This window comes from Pagrus major, chromosome 10, assembly GCF_040436345.1.
Source record: "Pagrus major chromosome 10, Pma_NU_1.0".
Taxonomy (NCBI): domain Eukaryota; kingdom Metazoa; phylum Chordata; class Actinopteri; order Spariformes; family Sparidae; genus Pagrus; species Pagrus major.
In genome coordinates this window covers 18,070,337-18,087,109 of record NC_133224.1, presented here as the reverse complement: position 1 = coordinate 18,087,109, position 16,773 = coordinate 18,070,337, and the positions used below count along the sequence as shown (strand labels likewise).

The following is a 16,773-nucleotide window of genomic DNA, read 5'->3' as shown; positions in this document are numbered from 1 at the left end:
AAAGTATAGGTGTCAATGAAGAGAGAGGAGAGAGTTGAGGGAAATTTACCCAAACCTGCTTTTCAAAACGGAATTTTAAGATTTTGCATAAAGCCTATAAATAGCTGGGAAAAAAAATAAATGCAAAAAAAACTTGTGCTAGATCCCACAATATAAATTTTAAATGTAGTTTGTTTTTGTTGCATTGTACGTATTAGAATTCAAAAAGAAGAAAAAAAAAAAAAAAGATTTCATCCTCTTGTCTTAATGTCCCCTACCAGGCAGATGTCAGTAACACCTTCTCTTGCTTGCTGTCAGTCAATTCCAGATGTAGTTTAAAATGTCTTTGATTGGTCTGCTTGTAAGATGTGCCATTGTTGTTTACTGTCAGCACCATTTTATGTGCTGCCTAATGGACTACTATGTTAGTTGAAATTACTGTACATGATTCTGCCCATGCATCAAAATCAAACCAACACAGTGGTGGCCCCTAAGCTAAATGCTAGTCAAATGATAAATTGGTATCAATATGTTGAATTTGATAGTTCCTCTAGCTGTCAAGAATTAAAACTGCGCCAGAGCCAACTGCACATGTTTATTGGAATTTAGTTAGGTAGTTAGTTAGTTAGTTGCTTAGTCAGTTTAATTTTTTCTCTAATTAAACACAATAACAACACATTGACCATTCAAAGTGGTTAAATAATACTAATTTATTGTATCAAAAATAAAACAAAATCAAACATGATATTGTGACCAGAAAAGGGAGGTTGGCCTTACTTTCAATTTAAATAGTGAGACAGCCCCCCCAAAAATCAATACATCAATAAATAAATAAATAATAAAATACCAACAAATAAAGAAATAAAATATAATACAGAAACACAATAGCTGAAGACAGAAACAGATAAATAAAAGAAAGACGGATCATAAGTGTCATTTCTCCATATTGGTCACATCTTTTTCAAATGTAATGTTTTTGAAATCAAAACATGTTTATTATAATAAAAAATACACATTTTACACATACCTACATTTCTTTCGTTCATTTTCACAAAAGTTCCCAAATTTTACCCCTTTAGCTGTCAAGGAGATTTACTTTTACTGCTGTCTGTACCCTCTTTTTTTTTTTCAAACATATAATCCCCCCTGAATGGAAAGCTGTTCCCTCTCATTGAAAATAACCCTTGGATATAGTCAGGAAGTGTTCTGTCCTTCACTCTTTAGATTAATGCTAGAGTTTTAAAGTCTACTATTCTATTGTCTGATTAGTGCTTGGACACAGACAGCCTTCATGAAAGGCGAAAGAGTAGCTGTCCGATTTCCAAAATTGCATTTTTCACAATGGCTTTCATGTCTCTGGCGAAGCTGTGCTGATAGTCTCGCTCGCCCACTTGATTTCTTTCTTGCACTACCAGTGGTGGCAGCACATAGAGTATTTAACCCTAGTTGACTGCTTGGGATGCCAGCCATGACAGGGTAGTGGCTAATTCTGACAAGCTCTGTCTTAGGAAGAGCTGGTTAGTATACAGTAAAAGCACAAAGCCTGTTAAAGGGTTGTTGCATTTGTTTCTGCCTCTTGAATCTACATTTCATTTTTTAATTTCTTGTATAGTTGCTTGCTCTTAAATTAATTCTTATCTCAATACTTTGTGGTTACCTATATTTAAAGAATCTTTGATAAGAGAACATTGATGATAATGATTCATGCCGTTTCCTCAAGGGTGGTTTAAGATTATGTGTAATTTAATATTTTTGTCACATGGTTGTGATGCCCAAAGGCAGCACAATGATTGAGACTGTCCTGTTAAGAAAGATCCCAGTATCGTTTTTTTCAGCAAGGGCCTAAACCAATATGTTTCTGTCCAAGTGACAAATATCTCTGGTGGACAAAGGAATTATGATTGACGTAAAGGAGGAAGTCAGGAAGTGATGTTGAAATAGAGTGAAAAAACATAGGGAGGAGGTTTGAGTGGATGGATGGGTCAACAAAACGTCAGTCTCAACCTAAGAGACTGCTTTTGGTTTTCTGTCTCAGTCTTTCAACCTTGGTTTGTTTTAACCAAGATCACGATCATTTTTAAACCTTGATCATGTGGTTGTTACTATGACCATAATGGAGAATGTCCCTCACCTGTAACAGAGGAGTACATTTAACCCAAACTACAACGTTTCCCAAGTCTTAATAGGTTCTTAATTTAATCCAAAGATTGGTTTTTGCCCTTACCAAGTTGCTGTTGTCTAAACCTAACTAAACATTGACATTGTCACATCATAAAAGTGATTTGTAACCTTGTTGGAAGGGACTAATAAATGATGTCAACCTGCTGATTTAATCAGAAAACACTTCTACAGTATGTGTGTACTCTACTCTATCTCCATCAAGTTGATTGCAGGAAAATTTAACTTGCCTAATTAAGAACAATATAATAATGGATGGCCTGTTTTCCAGGATGCACATATTTTTGGGATATCCTTGTTATATTCCCTGGTCTGTTGGCACTCAGGGGAGCAGTGCATAATAATAATAAATCTTAATAAAGCTTTTAAATCTTAACATTTAGGGTCTAGGGTTGCACCTGAACTATGGTTTAAGAAATCTCAGCTGCCAGTGTTGGCCGTGGATCTGCTGACAGGAACTGCAACAATCATATCGCGCCGAGAAAAGACACAACAATGTAGTGCCCACCTATTTCAGTTTGGAAGGGGCAACTTGTCTCACCTCATGGTCTTAATGGCAGCTATAATTCAAGTAATCTTGAACCATAGCTGCCTCTGCACAGTCCCTCTGTACATGTGGTCTGTTTAGAGGCACTTGCAAATCCTGGGACTGATACTTACCCAGATTCACCGCCAGAGCTGATTGTTGCCATTCTACTGTTGCGGTTCCATCTGCTGCAGCGTGGCCCAGAAGCAGCTCTCCGCTCGGCTCTGCTCTGCTTTGACAAAAGCTAACAGCAGCCATGTCAAGCTGCACAGAGCAGGCCAGGCACAAAGTCCGACCATGGAAAGTAGTGCAACTGGGCAATTTTCAATATGAAACTCCTTGTGCATACTCAGGATCTATGGTACAACAATATGGGAAATATTAACAATTAACACACTTAAAACAGACAAAAGACAAAACAAACATTTTACTGTGTAGCCTATTCACCCATGGTAGAAGTACAGAAATCAAGGAAAAAATGACAAAATAAACAATCTGAGCAAGTCAACAATATCGGGCTTCCAAAACGCTCCCAGTGGGATAGGAAGCTGCATGGGGGACAGGACAAAACAGGTGTCCTACACACAAGGTTACAGAGATGTGCTCAATGGAATCAAGGCGCAAGGCTTTGTAGAGTGAGCCCTTTTTTAAGTGGAGTTCCACATCTTGTGTCTACAGATGCATCCCTGGATGCAACCTCCTTCTCAAGCTGGGTTGCTCTTGACACCTGTTAGGCATTGGCAGGGCCATGGGTGAAAGTACCTTTGGTGGGCCTGTTGCCATTGTTGTCAGGGCCAATTATCTTAGCTGTAGACTTTATATCTAGAAGTCTGGATCCAGGGAAGTCCTCACTTGATGATCAGAGACGTCTGGTGCTCCATCGCATGGCAGAAGTTAACTGGTTTTGCTTTAAGGAGGACAGTACATTGTTCGTTCTTTTTCTCTCTGAAGACAAAAAAACTGCCTCTTGGGTAGGATGATATGGTGCACAAATCAGGCCTTGCTTTATGCCTTCTGTCCTTTCAGTCCTCTCCTGTTATTTATTTGAAAGGTTGCAGTGGAGTAGTGAGGCTATAGTGGTGGTGTTTCTTTGTCCCAGGTGTTGTGGTTTTCATTGATTCAATCCCCTTCTAGGGAGTCAGGGTTATTATTATTGTCATTACTGTAACATTAATTATATCCACTTTGTCAATTGATGTTTGCCAGTTTGTCAGGATTCCAATTTATTACCAAAGCATTAAAAGTGTGTGTTGTGTTGTGCACACTGAGTATGTCGCATGCGTGGCCTTCTGGCCTAACCTTTAAAAAAACAGACCTGGGATGAATTTGAGTTAGCTTGTTCATGGCTGTTTTTAAATGAAGGCAACCTTTTCCTGAGGTGAACCCTTCAGGGTTTTCCCTGGATTTTTTGGAGACAACGGTGGCAGAGGCTTGAGAATGTACATGGCATACACGGCTTACAGTTTGTGCACACACCTTTTAGAGTGGTTTATTAGGAAAGTAGACAGTATGAGACATTGACAGTGTTTTCACCTATCTCTTTCCTCCTCTGTCCTTGGCCTTTTATTAAAGAATGCCATTATCTTCTTTATTTTTATTCTGGAAATTCAATTTCAAGTTATTGCATTATTTTAGACATCAGTGACAAACAACTTATTGCTTATAAACCAGTTTATTTCTAGGGCTCTGTTAGCCTTTCCTGCTCAGCTTCCAGACCATAGTTGGGAAGCGCGAGGGAGATGTTTGTTTTCTTCCAGGGCCCCAGACTTTACTGGTCTTGAGAAGCTGCAGCATTTATTAACTGACACACTGTAACCTATAGATCTGTTTTTGTCGCCGCCATGTTGGGTACCGTACAGTAGCTACATAATGCTAGTGAGTAATTGACAGTTTTTTGGAGCTACAAACCCCTTTGCTATCTATCTATCTATCTATCTATCTATCTATCTATCTATCTATCTATCTATCTATCTATCTATCTATCTACTGAAGATTATGTAGGTTTAAATATACTGAAGTTATTCTTTAAGCCAGTTGTATTCAATTAAAATTCAAAGAGGTACAGTTAGAGAAAATGTCCTCAAGTGAAGGTCTGGAACCTCATGTCTGACTTGCATTACGCCATATACAGTAGCCTATATTGAAATAGCTTAGTAGTTGTGTCAACATCTGTATGTGGTCAACAACTGACTGTCAAATTAAATTAAGTACAATTCTGTATATTTGTTTCTTGCAAGTAAAATAAGGATTGCATTTTAAAATAAAATAGGCTACATAACAGAGAGAAAAAATACAGTTTACCTTGAGTTTCCCCTTTTTTCTTTTTTGTTAACTCCAATTACATTTTAATATTCTCAACCAAATGTATAAAAACACTTTCAACACCTCTTAACAACTGAACGATCTTTCTTTCCCTGCCTTTATTTTTGGTGCCCTTAATTCGGATTTGAGTGGGTATGTTTGCTTAAAACACTTGTGCTTTGTCTTACAGTGGCGCTTCACATTGCTGCTTTAAATAATCACCACGGTATCAGAACATATGAGACATACTGGTTTTAAACTGCCTTTGGGAAGAAGCAACGTTAGAGTCCGTTCTCGGTTAAAAGCTGTTTTCATTGTCCACTTTTCTCTGTTAAGAGCACGACATGTGAAATACCTCTTCTTTGACTCATGTTTCTTCGTTTACTTTTTCACTCACTTGAGTCGCCCCACTTGTCCGATTGCGCTGATTTGATTGGCTACGTTGCGTCACATGAAATGATTTACAGCAATTGGTCTGTAGGTTTCTGTTGGCCACTAAACCAGTACCCTAAAGGCTGGAAAAGTGGCACCAGTTAATATAGAAACGCTCCATTAACATGTAGTGGTTATAGGTTCGGGTCCGGATAAGACAGCGTCTGGGTCCTGACCCAGACCTCTGCGTTTTTGTCAGAATTTTACAAAAATGCGGTGGTCAGTAAGACAAAGGCAGCCCACCTTTGAGTTAGTTAGGCAGGGAAAACCCTACACTTCTATAGCAGAGCCCTGCCTTTACTCAGCTTTTATCCCAAAAAGTGTTCTCTGTCAGAAAATTGCAGACTATAGTGTGGGCTCAATATCTCTAGACTTGAATAATAACTTGACAAAAGGAGAGAGGTTGGTAAAAGCATTAGTGAGACATTGTTAATTGTTGTGATTATTGATTGAAATACATACAGATTCTGCCATGTTTAACTAGCATTCATTTTCTTATTCACACATACACACACAGAGAAGTTGGAAAGAGAGGTTTAAGCAGAGAACGCTACACCAGAAAGCAGAAGATACTTGTCCTCAGTGACATCTTAAGGGAAAATTAAACAGAGGCACTGGATGTCACATGCTGATTGCTGCCCTGTTAATGATTAAAGGCCATGCATCAAATGCTGTAGCTCATGCACATCATGTTCTAAGCACTTGGCTGGATGAACATTTTACCTCATGTCAAACTTTGCAGAGCCTAAGTGACTGTAGCTTATTAGTAATCTATATGCTGTTTTATCTATTGCCGACTGGGGATGTCATATAGTTGAGCTGGATATTAGATGCCATATAATAGACAAGCCAATGAAGCCATAGAGAAAAATACAGGGAACAGCAAATTACTTCTGCACTTTGATTTTGTATTGGATGATTTAATGTCATAAGAATGTGTTGCATCTAAATCTCTTGGATATTAAGACAAATTGGCTGTTGTACTGTTAAAGTGACCCGTACTAGGACAGAGCACATGAATAGTAAACTCCAAAAGTCTGCAGTTTTCTGTATTTCTCATCTTGCCACAGTAAGACATCAGGGATAAGGAAGAGCATGTAATCATTGTTAAACTGATGGTATATGCTGTTGTTGGATATTTTTTTTGTTAAAAGAGTTTATTTAAACATCAATTATATGCCTGATGTTCATTTTATTACCTTGACTGCCAGTGCAGTACAGACCAACTATGCTCGGGTCTTTTTTATTATTAATATTTCTTACCAAAAAACAATCAATTCTAGTTAGTTTTACAACTTCCAATTTCATTGAAGATGTTTTGAAGAGTAACCTGAGGGTTTTTCACTCACCAAATAGGGTGTTGAATTCACCACATTCATATAAATTTAATTTGACAGTTTTGTGTTTCATCCAGGGGATTTGGTAATTTGATAACCATTCTTCAAAGGGATAGCATTTTACTTGGTTTATTAAAAGCCTCCTAACATTACCTGAGAACCATTTCAAAAGTTTAAACAATGCACAGGTGGTCATTGTCTGTGGTGAACCTCTAGCATGGGTATTTTATTCCTTGAACAGCTCAGGAGAGCACAGTGATGTGAGCAGCCTGTTGGTACTATCCATTTAGCTTATTATGTGAAATCCACACTAATAAGATCTTGATCAAGGCAGAATGCCAGCAGTTTTTACTTGTTTGCTCACTGTTGTGGAAAATAAAGTCATTCCAGTGGTTGGCTTGACACCTCTGTGTTAGAGTAGGAGTATAGATTTTTTCCCCACAGTTTCTTGAGAATTCAGTAAATGCACAGTCATCTTTCCTATTTCCATACTTTGCCCACTGCAGGGAGAGACTCTCGCCAAGCATGCCATTGTTATATCTGTGTAGAAGCCACTGACACAGTATAGTCTAACTTTTGTGGTTGTATTCGCATTGTAAGAGACCTCACCATGAGAAGTTTTAGCTGTTGTTTGTTGACAGATGCATGGTTCTGAGATGAAATTTTTATACTGAAATAGTTCAAGAAAGAGTCATGCTGAGTTGGAGTTTCTGACTGAAATCATTGATTTCTAATATTTTGTTTTTGTTATTGCCCTTATGCCCACTGTCTCTCTTTCTTAACCTCTCATACAAGTTTTTGTCAGAAGTAACAACTCTGAAAGCAGAAATTATGATGTTTGTTTGTGGGAACACGTCAGCTGTAAAAGGGAAGAAAGAGTGCAAAATACTGTATCAAGGCAATGGCTTATCATTCCTTCATGAATTGGTAATATTTTCAGTAGGGGTAGACCAATTATCTGCCCTGGCCAATAATTGGGGCAGAGTCTCAGCTTTTTCTGCTTATCGATATCTGTGATTTTTCTGCCAGATTGCAGATAAAATAAACTAATTAATAAATTAAAAATGTGCTACTTTGTCTCTGATGCAACATCTTCTAACACAATGTTCCGCCCCTAACAATATCTGTTTGGTAATACGTCACAATGAATAGCCAATAAACACTAAATAATCTGATGTGCAAAGCAACTAAATTTATCAAATAACTGTAGTGGAGACAAAGTATAAAGTAGCAGAAAAAGGAAATACTCAAGTACCTCAAAATAGTACTTAAGAACAGTACTTAAATTGTCCTTAGTTTTATTCCATCATTGATTGTTCAAAATTTTGACACAAGATTTTATTTTTTACTGCAAATATCATTTTTCAGTCTCCTTGATTTTTAATAATCGCATCGGCCCTGAAAAAGCCATATTGGTCAGCCTCTGATTTTCAGTATTGGCAATCAGCTGTAAACATCTATATTAGCTCTCAGTTGTCCCAATGAATGAATCTATACCTTCATAAATGAATATCTTATGCAGATATGTTTATTAGTAGATTTTTCTCATGGTGAGTATTTTGACTTGTCAGATAGAGGTGCAGCTAATGCCCTTAATGGTGGTTGTGTTATGATAGGCAGGTTGTAGTGTAGGACCCAAAAGCGGACACCACAGCAGGGAGCGTTTTGAAAGGTGTTTATTTTAAAAAAAAACAGGAGGTGCAGTCAGGTGAATGGATGAGCACCGGCTCAGGCTTGACTCCGCCGGGGGTGCGGTGACGGCAACTCATGGTGGTGCTAGTGGATATCGCAGGGGGAGAGGCTCAGAGGATCGCTGGTAGAGTGGTTCGGCATCAGAGGTGCTGGAGGCTGGGTAGCTGGTGGAGTGGAGCTGATCAGAGAGTCCGTTCACTGGAGAAGGAGCAAAGAAAGAAATAACTAAATAACACTCTAGAATATCTATTGCTAGAAGTGTCAGCCATGTACCACTAGGAACTGATGAAATCATCTGGCAGCAAGCAGGGTGAAGACCACAGTTTTTCAGCAGACACTGATTGCCAATGCGCTGCATTTGTGTGTGACCGTCAGCAGTTCAGTAATGGGGAAACCCCATAGTTCCACGACCTTGGTATTGGTTATACTGACATGGAGACATGGCTTACTTGGAAAAGAATTTCACCACTGGAAAGATGGCCCTTGCATAGAACTGTACTGTCTATGCAATAGAAAGAATTAAATATTTTTGAAAGTGGTACTATATAACCAGAGAAAACAGAGAGAAAGGGCTGTGGTCTTCCCTTTTGCTCAAAAGGTAGAAAACCTACAACAACCAGAAATCAGAAGGGCGGTTCTATCTCTATGCGACTATTCTCTTTGTGTCGGTGGATACATGCATACAAAATGCAACAATCTGCTATTGATACAACAGCCCTAGAATCCACCAGATGACACTTTCAGGGTACATTCAGACCGAATCTGGCAGTGCGGTGAAACGCAGCAGGCTTGTGTGTCATATGGTCCATGTGTGTGGCGTGTTGGTAACCTCCACTGATTAGTTTGCCAAAAAGTGAAGCTGTTATGTTGTTATGCTGCTATCATGCTGGTCCTACTAGTGATCGTTTGTACTCATGACAAATAGAAATAAAAGTGAACAACCAGGATGCAGCACAGATCATTACTGTGTGTGACCAAACCTGGTTATCACAAGTGAACATAATGCTAAGCAAAGAAATGTCCGATGTGTTCCCTCTGTAGCATTTAGCCATGCTAAATAACTTGCCCAGCTACTGATCCATTCTACTCTGCTTATGATCTCCAGTCATGCCTCAGCCACAGTAGGTTAAGCATACTGTTCCTACAGTGATTGTTATAATTCACAGATGTGTTTAAAATGTGTACAAAGCCAAACTGAGTGAATACACATGATGCATTACATTACTGTGAGCCTGATCGCCAGCTGATGTGATTTGCCAACGCTAAGGAACGTCTACAAAAGTTAAGTTGGTTGGTTGGTTGGTTGGTTTAAACTTTCTCACTGCAGGCGACTGCATTTTTTTTTGCAGAGCCTCCTGTGGCCAGCACTGCCGTAGCTAAAACAAACTACCCTCTTTAAAACCAATGGGAAGACATGCGTTTTTGTTGCACCACTGGATTTGGTCTGAAACTAGCCTTAGCGTCATTTGCAGACTTTGGCCGGCTAAATAGTGGGTGTGGCTCTGGGTGCAGACAAAATAGAGTTTACCATTGTTCATTTGCCTACATCAGCCCACCGACATTGTAGTCGTTAAGTTGGTTAAAGTTGGTTAAAAACAGGCAAGTTCCTGTTTAAATGGACCAGAGTCACAATTAATGCTATTTGTGACACACTTTTTCCTGCTTTCAACAATGAGACTGTACTGGCTGTTTTAGCCTGTCACCCTTTGATGAGATAATCTAATGGAACTGCAATGTTCTATAGCGAGCGCCCGAAAAAGGCAGCTTAAATGAGTCCTTTCTTTAACCCTACAAGAAATTCACAGTGGACCAAACCAAAGAGTAACAGTTAATAAGTCTAGAAGATTTGTTTCGAAATGTGAACTGACAGCAACATAGTGTGGGTGAGAACTATAGGACTTGTTATCAAAACAGACCAACTAGCAAGTTGACAAAAGCTGACAGCACCAATGTAAACATTAATGGTAACGTACAGTAGACTAATTATGTCACAGTAAGTTGAACTGTTTTGAACTATAAAAAAAAACACATGTAGTTAACTAGCAACTAGCACATGTAGTTATCTTGTGCAATTATCCTGTGCAATAATACCATTTTTATTTTTTTTACATATTTATATTTTCTTTCTCTTACCTAAATCCTTTTTAGTATTTTTAAGTCTACTTGTTTAATGTCCCTTGTACTTATTGTATGTCTGTCTACCTGCTACTGTCACAAGTGAATTTCCCTGATGTGGGATGAATAAAAGTCAAAAGTCTAAAGTCTAGCAGTAAGCTAGCAGGCCTTTAATAACAAATAGGTAACTTGAAATGTTGCCTTTAAAGTGCTATTGTATTGTTCTTTTCTTCTTCTCCTTTTGTGAGCGCATGTGTGTGTGCATCTCACTCATTCATGTGTGTTCTCTCCACACTCCTCTCTCTCTGCATTTCGGGGCAAGTAAGGTTGACAGCTTAGCGGTGCTGAGAGAGAGGTTTTGGACAGTGTGGTAAGAGATGGAAAGTAAATCGACAGCAGACAGGGGTCACTGCTTCTTGGCTGTGAGACTGAGTTGACGAAAAGAAAAGAGGATGGTGGCCTTGCTTCTACAATAATGGCACCATGGTCACAAAAGTTACATGGATTTTTGGGTGTAATAAGGGGTATCGTACAGCTTAAAGAGCATGTGGGATAATGTGGCTGGGTGTACAAAAGCCAACACAGCTTCAGAACTTGCATTCACTGTTGCTGCGACTCACCAGCCTTGGCCTCAATATGTTTCATTCATGAAAAACTGAGCACCAAACTGTTGCTGGCATCCAGCTGGGATTATTTACTATACTACAGGGGTCACTAGAGACTTTATAGCTCTGCCCCTGGGCCCAATCAGCTCTCCAGAATGATATATCATCGATAAAACATGATAACCCTAGCTCTCTGTCCCACACTGTAAAAATGGCTTGGCTGCCATAACTTTATATTTGTTCACAGCTGCCATGACATGATATTACATGGGAGCACGTATGCCGCTCTGTACATCTTTATTTCTCTTTTGCTGTGCGTGCTGTGGCCTGGGAGCAGCAGAGAGTCATGATAGATGAGGTCTGTTTGACCACCATCTCTTCATTCACTATCTTTCCCTCCTTGATACACACACACACACACACACACACACACACACACACACACACACACACACACACACACACACACACACACACACACACACACACACACTCACTCACTTGCTACTTGTTCCCATCATTTCCTTTACCCCCCTGCGTTGAGAGCATGTTTGTTGATGTCAGAGCAAGCTGGTCACAGGGAGCTTGAGATATCCTTGTCAAAATCCAGGATATTAACAAACAAGGCCTAGGAGACCAAGGCCTATTGATTTTGTTCGTTCCTCTGGCTCCATTTCTCCCATTGCCTTCATCCACCACTGTGGACATTTAAGCTCTGTCTCAGCATTTGTGCCTGGCCTGTAGATCAAGAACAAGACACTGCAAGGCAAAGCGCCCTGGGCTCCATCTGCTCTGGCTTGCATTCATGCTCTTCTCCATGTGTAGGGACTTAAGAGGCTTCTTTTCACCTTGGACATTGAATAGTAGGAATGACAGCCTGTCTGGGTCTCCTTCATGACTGGTAGCATTGTACTGTAACAGAACTCTAAGCAGCAGTGGCAGCAGCTCAGGGGACTAAGGTGTGAATTTCCCTTTCACTGTGCATTTGAGCAAGCTCTTGAACTTCTTTATATGATCTTTGGAAGTCTTTAAGTCAAGGTCCAAAATATTTTGGTCTGTCTGCCAATGGCTGGTAAACTAAAAAAAAAATTGCAGGCCAAAATATTTTTTAACGGGCCATAAAACTGCACCGTCACAAATGTAAGGATTAGCTTCTTTTCCTTTAAATTTACTCTAAAGAATTTTACATTTTGCCCTTAATCTTTTTGGATTTGAACTATATTGATTGGACAAAATAGTTCGTAGATTTTTATCCAGATTTATAACAGATTTTTAAGTGGTGGGTGCTAATCCGGGATGTCCAATAAAAACTCACAATCTTTACTTACGGTTCTCTATTTTCCCCTATTTAGTTGACATATCTTGTGAATTTTCCACTCAAATATGGCACTCTAAGTGATGTAATCTATCAATAACACTGGCACTACATTCCACTGAAGTTCATTATTACTGGCCATAATTTATTTAATAATGTGGGATTACGCAAGATGGAGTGCCATCTTGTCAGTTCAGTTTTTTTCAACCAATCAGTTATCTTCAACTGCAACGATATTAGCTGCTCACACAAAACAAAAAACACTGCAGGTCTGAAAAAGTCTTTGTATCTTCAGGATTCTTTGCAAAAATGTGCACCTAGTGTAATGCTCAACAAGTCAATAGCGAGAAGGCACTTTGGTCCAGGACAAGTGTTTATTCATCCACATTTTGCACCGTGAGCAGAATTGTGTCCAGCCTAACTTCTTTGAAAAAAGTTTGACTTTTCACAAGTTAATTGGATGCGCCCTCCACCTCAAATTGATCTTAACATTTACTATATACTTGCTTCAATACTTAACACCTGCCAACTGATATAGCAACTCCAATCTTTAATTAGGAATTTGACCTGGCAGCACGGATCAATTTTTCAGATGAAAATTATGCATGCTAATTAAAACATATTTTTTGCTTTTCTGAATTATCTATTGAACATTGGAAGGGATCCAGAAGGAGTGTGTGCCAGACTCTGCCTCCCTTTTATTAATCAGTGGGTTGAGGTATTGGGACATCCTTTGAATTTCTTTATAAATTGTTACCCCTCCCTACCTCTCTTTCTTCCTCTTGCTCCAATGTTGTTCATCTCTCTATTTGGGACTCTGATATTAACTCTGTATGGTTTAAAGTCTCCCTAAACCATCGTTGGTCAATGTGCCTTGCAAATTTACTAGGAGGTGGCAAGAGGCTGAATATATGGGTCTACATGGTGATGATATTACTCTTTATTAAAAGTTACATATTTAATTTCTGGGTTACTGTTTTTTAAATATACTACATAAGTGGTTGTCCCCTCTTTTTGCCCTGCCTTGGTTTTTTTCTTCCTTTTGGCTAGGTTGCTTTTTTATAAAAAGAAAAGATTGGATATGCTGGTGTTTTGTTTCTAGGAGAAGTTATTTGCAGAGTAGAGAGAAGTGGAAAGTGAAAGCCAAGAAGTTCACTGTTGCCTGAGATGTCCCACTCTTGACCTTTTAAGACTTGTTTTATAAAGAAAATATGAGTGCTGCCTCCTGAACATCCCCAGTAGTTGTTTTCTTCCACCATCTCAATTAGCAGCTTTGTGTTGAGGCTTGTGTGTGGAATAGCACTCTTGTAGACATCTAATGCTAATTGCATTCTGACTTGTTTTTTTTCTCCCCGTGTTATTATATCTCATTTTGTCATGACTATCTCTTGGTGAACAGGTGTACTCAAGTGACATTTTGCTTTGCTCTTGAACTGATTCATCTTCTCTTTTCTCTCCTCTTTTTCTTCTCCTATAGGTGACTCATCTCAAGTCGGTAAGTGGCCTTCTCTCTGTACCTTCCGCCTCCTATGTATGTTTTAATATATGCACTCACCCTGCTGCCATAATGACTGTCACAACTGACAGGTGGTGTACAACATGAACGATGGAACTTTCTGATCACTGCTGAACTCGTTATTGTTCTCTCTGCCACCCTTTCTTTATTTTCACTGTCTTCATATGCACTGCAGCTATTTGGTATTGTCTACTGCATTACCTTTCATTTGTTTTTACTGTATATTGAAGGGTGATTTCAAACTGTTAAGTAGACAAATTCCTATTTTTCAAGTCACATAAACTGGATTCTTTTCAAAGGTAAAGGCATATTTTAAAGGTTTCAATAAATGACTAGGCAGTTTAGGAGCCCATGATTCAATGATTTGATCCCTTGTCAGTTCCTGAACTTTGTGACATTGACTCATGTAGTGGCTCAGATGCAGTGATTCAGATTTAGGGTTATGGATTTCAGAAAAAAAGACTTGCTGCTACAGTATGTGCAGCAATTATTTTCTTTCGCTCCCTCAAGTGGATTTAAACACCACACCTATTAGACTTTCAAAATGTGACTTTTGTTGGCAAGTTAGATGTATAATGCATACTTCCACTTCTACAACACCTCACTTTCTTTTGTCTAGATCTTCCACATGGCACTGAATTTCAAAATGGGTTTCCCATTCATGTGACTCATGAGAGGACAATTCAACATTATAGGCAAACTCCATTTCTTTCTCCATGCTGTTGTGTACTCGGCCTCAAGTTTTTTTGACCATTAAGGCATTTATGAAAACACGGACAGAGGCTTTATTTGTAAATATGCTGACTTGTCACAGCATGTTAGCTTTCTATCAACATCATCATTTGCAATCAGTAGGGGTGGAAGACATGAGTGAGGGATAGGACTAAGATAGGAAGATGAGAGCAGAGATGGACAGACTAATGGGACGTATCAACACCTCACACAAACAGTGAGAAAATGAGATGAGTAGAGTTTAAAAGTCTAGCTCACAGCACTTTGCAGCAGCCAACTCCTGCTTTAGTGATGTGTCAGTGTTATCGCTCCCCTCCTAATAATTAGCTTTGTCTCGCTGCAGTACATACTATGCATTTGGAATTGCAAATAGTAATCTACAGCACAACAGAATGTGTAGCATGTAATGAGAAAAACATGCAGTCATTCTCACACAGTCACGATAAAAAGGTTTTCAACCAATCCCACAGTGTATGTCATCCCTTGAGAGTTCTGTACTCTGATAATTCAAGCATGTCTCCTGATCCTTATATGTAAAATAGCTTTTGGTCTGTGTGTGTCTGTGTGTCTGTGTGTCTGTGTGTGTGTGTGTGTGTGTGTGTGTGTGTGTGTGTCTGCTTGTCTGCTTGTCAAGCTTTGTCCAGAGAGTGTTTGGCCCTCAGATCTGATGTCGTCTGAATACTAATGTGGCATTTTGTCTGTCTGAGGCAGCTTGGAAAGCGGGTGGGGACTGTAGGTTTCGTTAGGGACATGTTCCCCCTTGGGGTGCAGTGCAGAGTAGGAAGAAATACTCAAATACCACACCCATTCTTTTACTACCCTGCAAGAATCAAGATCCAAAAAGGCAAAGGAATAAAAAAACTAATTAAAATTTGATCTGGGAGGCCAGTGCAAATTGAGTTTCATCTTCATTAAGACCACCAGGCAAGGAAGAGGAAGATAATTCAGTTTTGCTTTTGAGATACAAGCTGTTTCTGTGTCAGTCTGAAAATTAAACATGTGTGCGTTTTTGTGTGTGCACATTTAGTCAACCTTTTCAGGCCCGCTGGAAAAGATTCCACAACCCTGTTGTCATACATTATCTGAGTAGCTCATATTTGTTTCATTGTTATATTATTTTTTTGTTCACCATATACTGTAGCATATGTCGATTATTGAGCAAGTAGCACTTTATCTGAAGGGCCAGTAATGCAACAATGGTTAACAGTGATTGGGATATTGGTGTGAAACATTACTTTTTGTATGCCTCTGTGCCGCCAATAGCTGTGGCTGGAGGCATTATGTTTTCAGGATGTGCGTCCGACAGTCCCATTCTTGTGTGATATCTCAGAAACGCCTTGAGAGAATTTCTTCAAATTCGGAACAAACACCCATTTGAACTCGAGGATGAACTGATTAGATTGTGGTGGTTTAAAGTCAAGGTCACTGTGACCTCATGGTGTCCCATTCATGTGAACGTGATATCTCAAGAATGCCTCTCCGTACTCCTCTTTAAAAACAGTCTGTGAGTGAGGACAACATGATTCTCACTGAAAATTACACACTGGAATCATTCATTTCAATATAGTGATAAGTCTTCACTACAGAGGCTATTTTATATCTGGACAGACATGGATGCAAACTATAACTTCACTGGTATGCAGAAGCATTTAGTGGCAGGGTGGTAACTGTGTAAGTGTAATAAACAGATTATTAGATTGCCATTTATCAACTGTACAAAAGTCATATTTTGAAGTGTGGCAGTCATTAACGACCCATATTGCAGGACCATCTTTATCACATAATTTTTATTGGTCTAAGCATAATGCAGTGTTGAGATGCATCATCAGCTGTGTAAAATATTGCCACATCTTACTGAAGCAGTGCACACACTGGCGCACACTCTTACATCATTCCTCTGAGGTTTTGTCAAAATGTAATAAAGACTGTCCAAATCCACATGGGAACGGATGTCACACCCAGCTCCACCCCAGTCAAAGAACTCGACAATCAGTCTTGCAAAATATATCATGTCTGGAAGTTAACTGCAGTTTTTCTTGACAGTC

At 39.2% G+C, this 16,773-nt stretch overlaps 1 protein-coding gene across 2 annotated transcripts in view; it reads left to right on the top strand.

Annotated features, from left to right (window-relative positions):
• nrxn2b (neurexin 2b) overlaps positions 1-16,773 on the top strand; it is a 571,134-nt gene that overhangs the window by 121,161 nt on the left and 433,200 nt on the right. For both annotated transcript variants that reach the window (XM_073475282.1, XM_073475281.1), the window contains exon 4: positions 13,958-13,975. In XM_073475282.1, the coding sequence (XP_073331383.1) occupies positions 13,958-13,975 (18 nt within the window). The remainder of the gene's footprint in view (positions 1-13,957; positions 13,976-16,773) is intronic.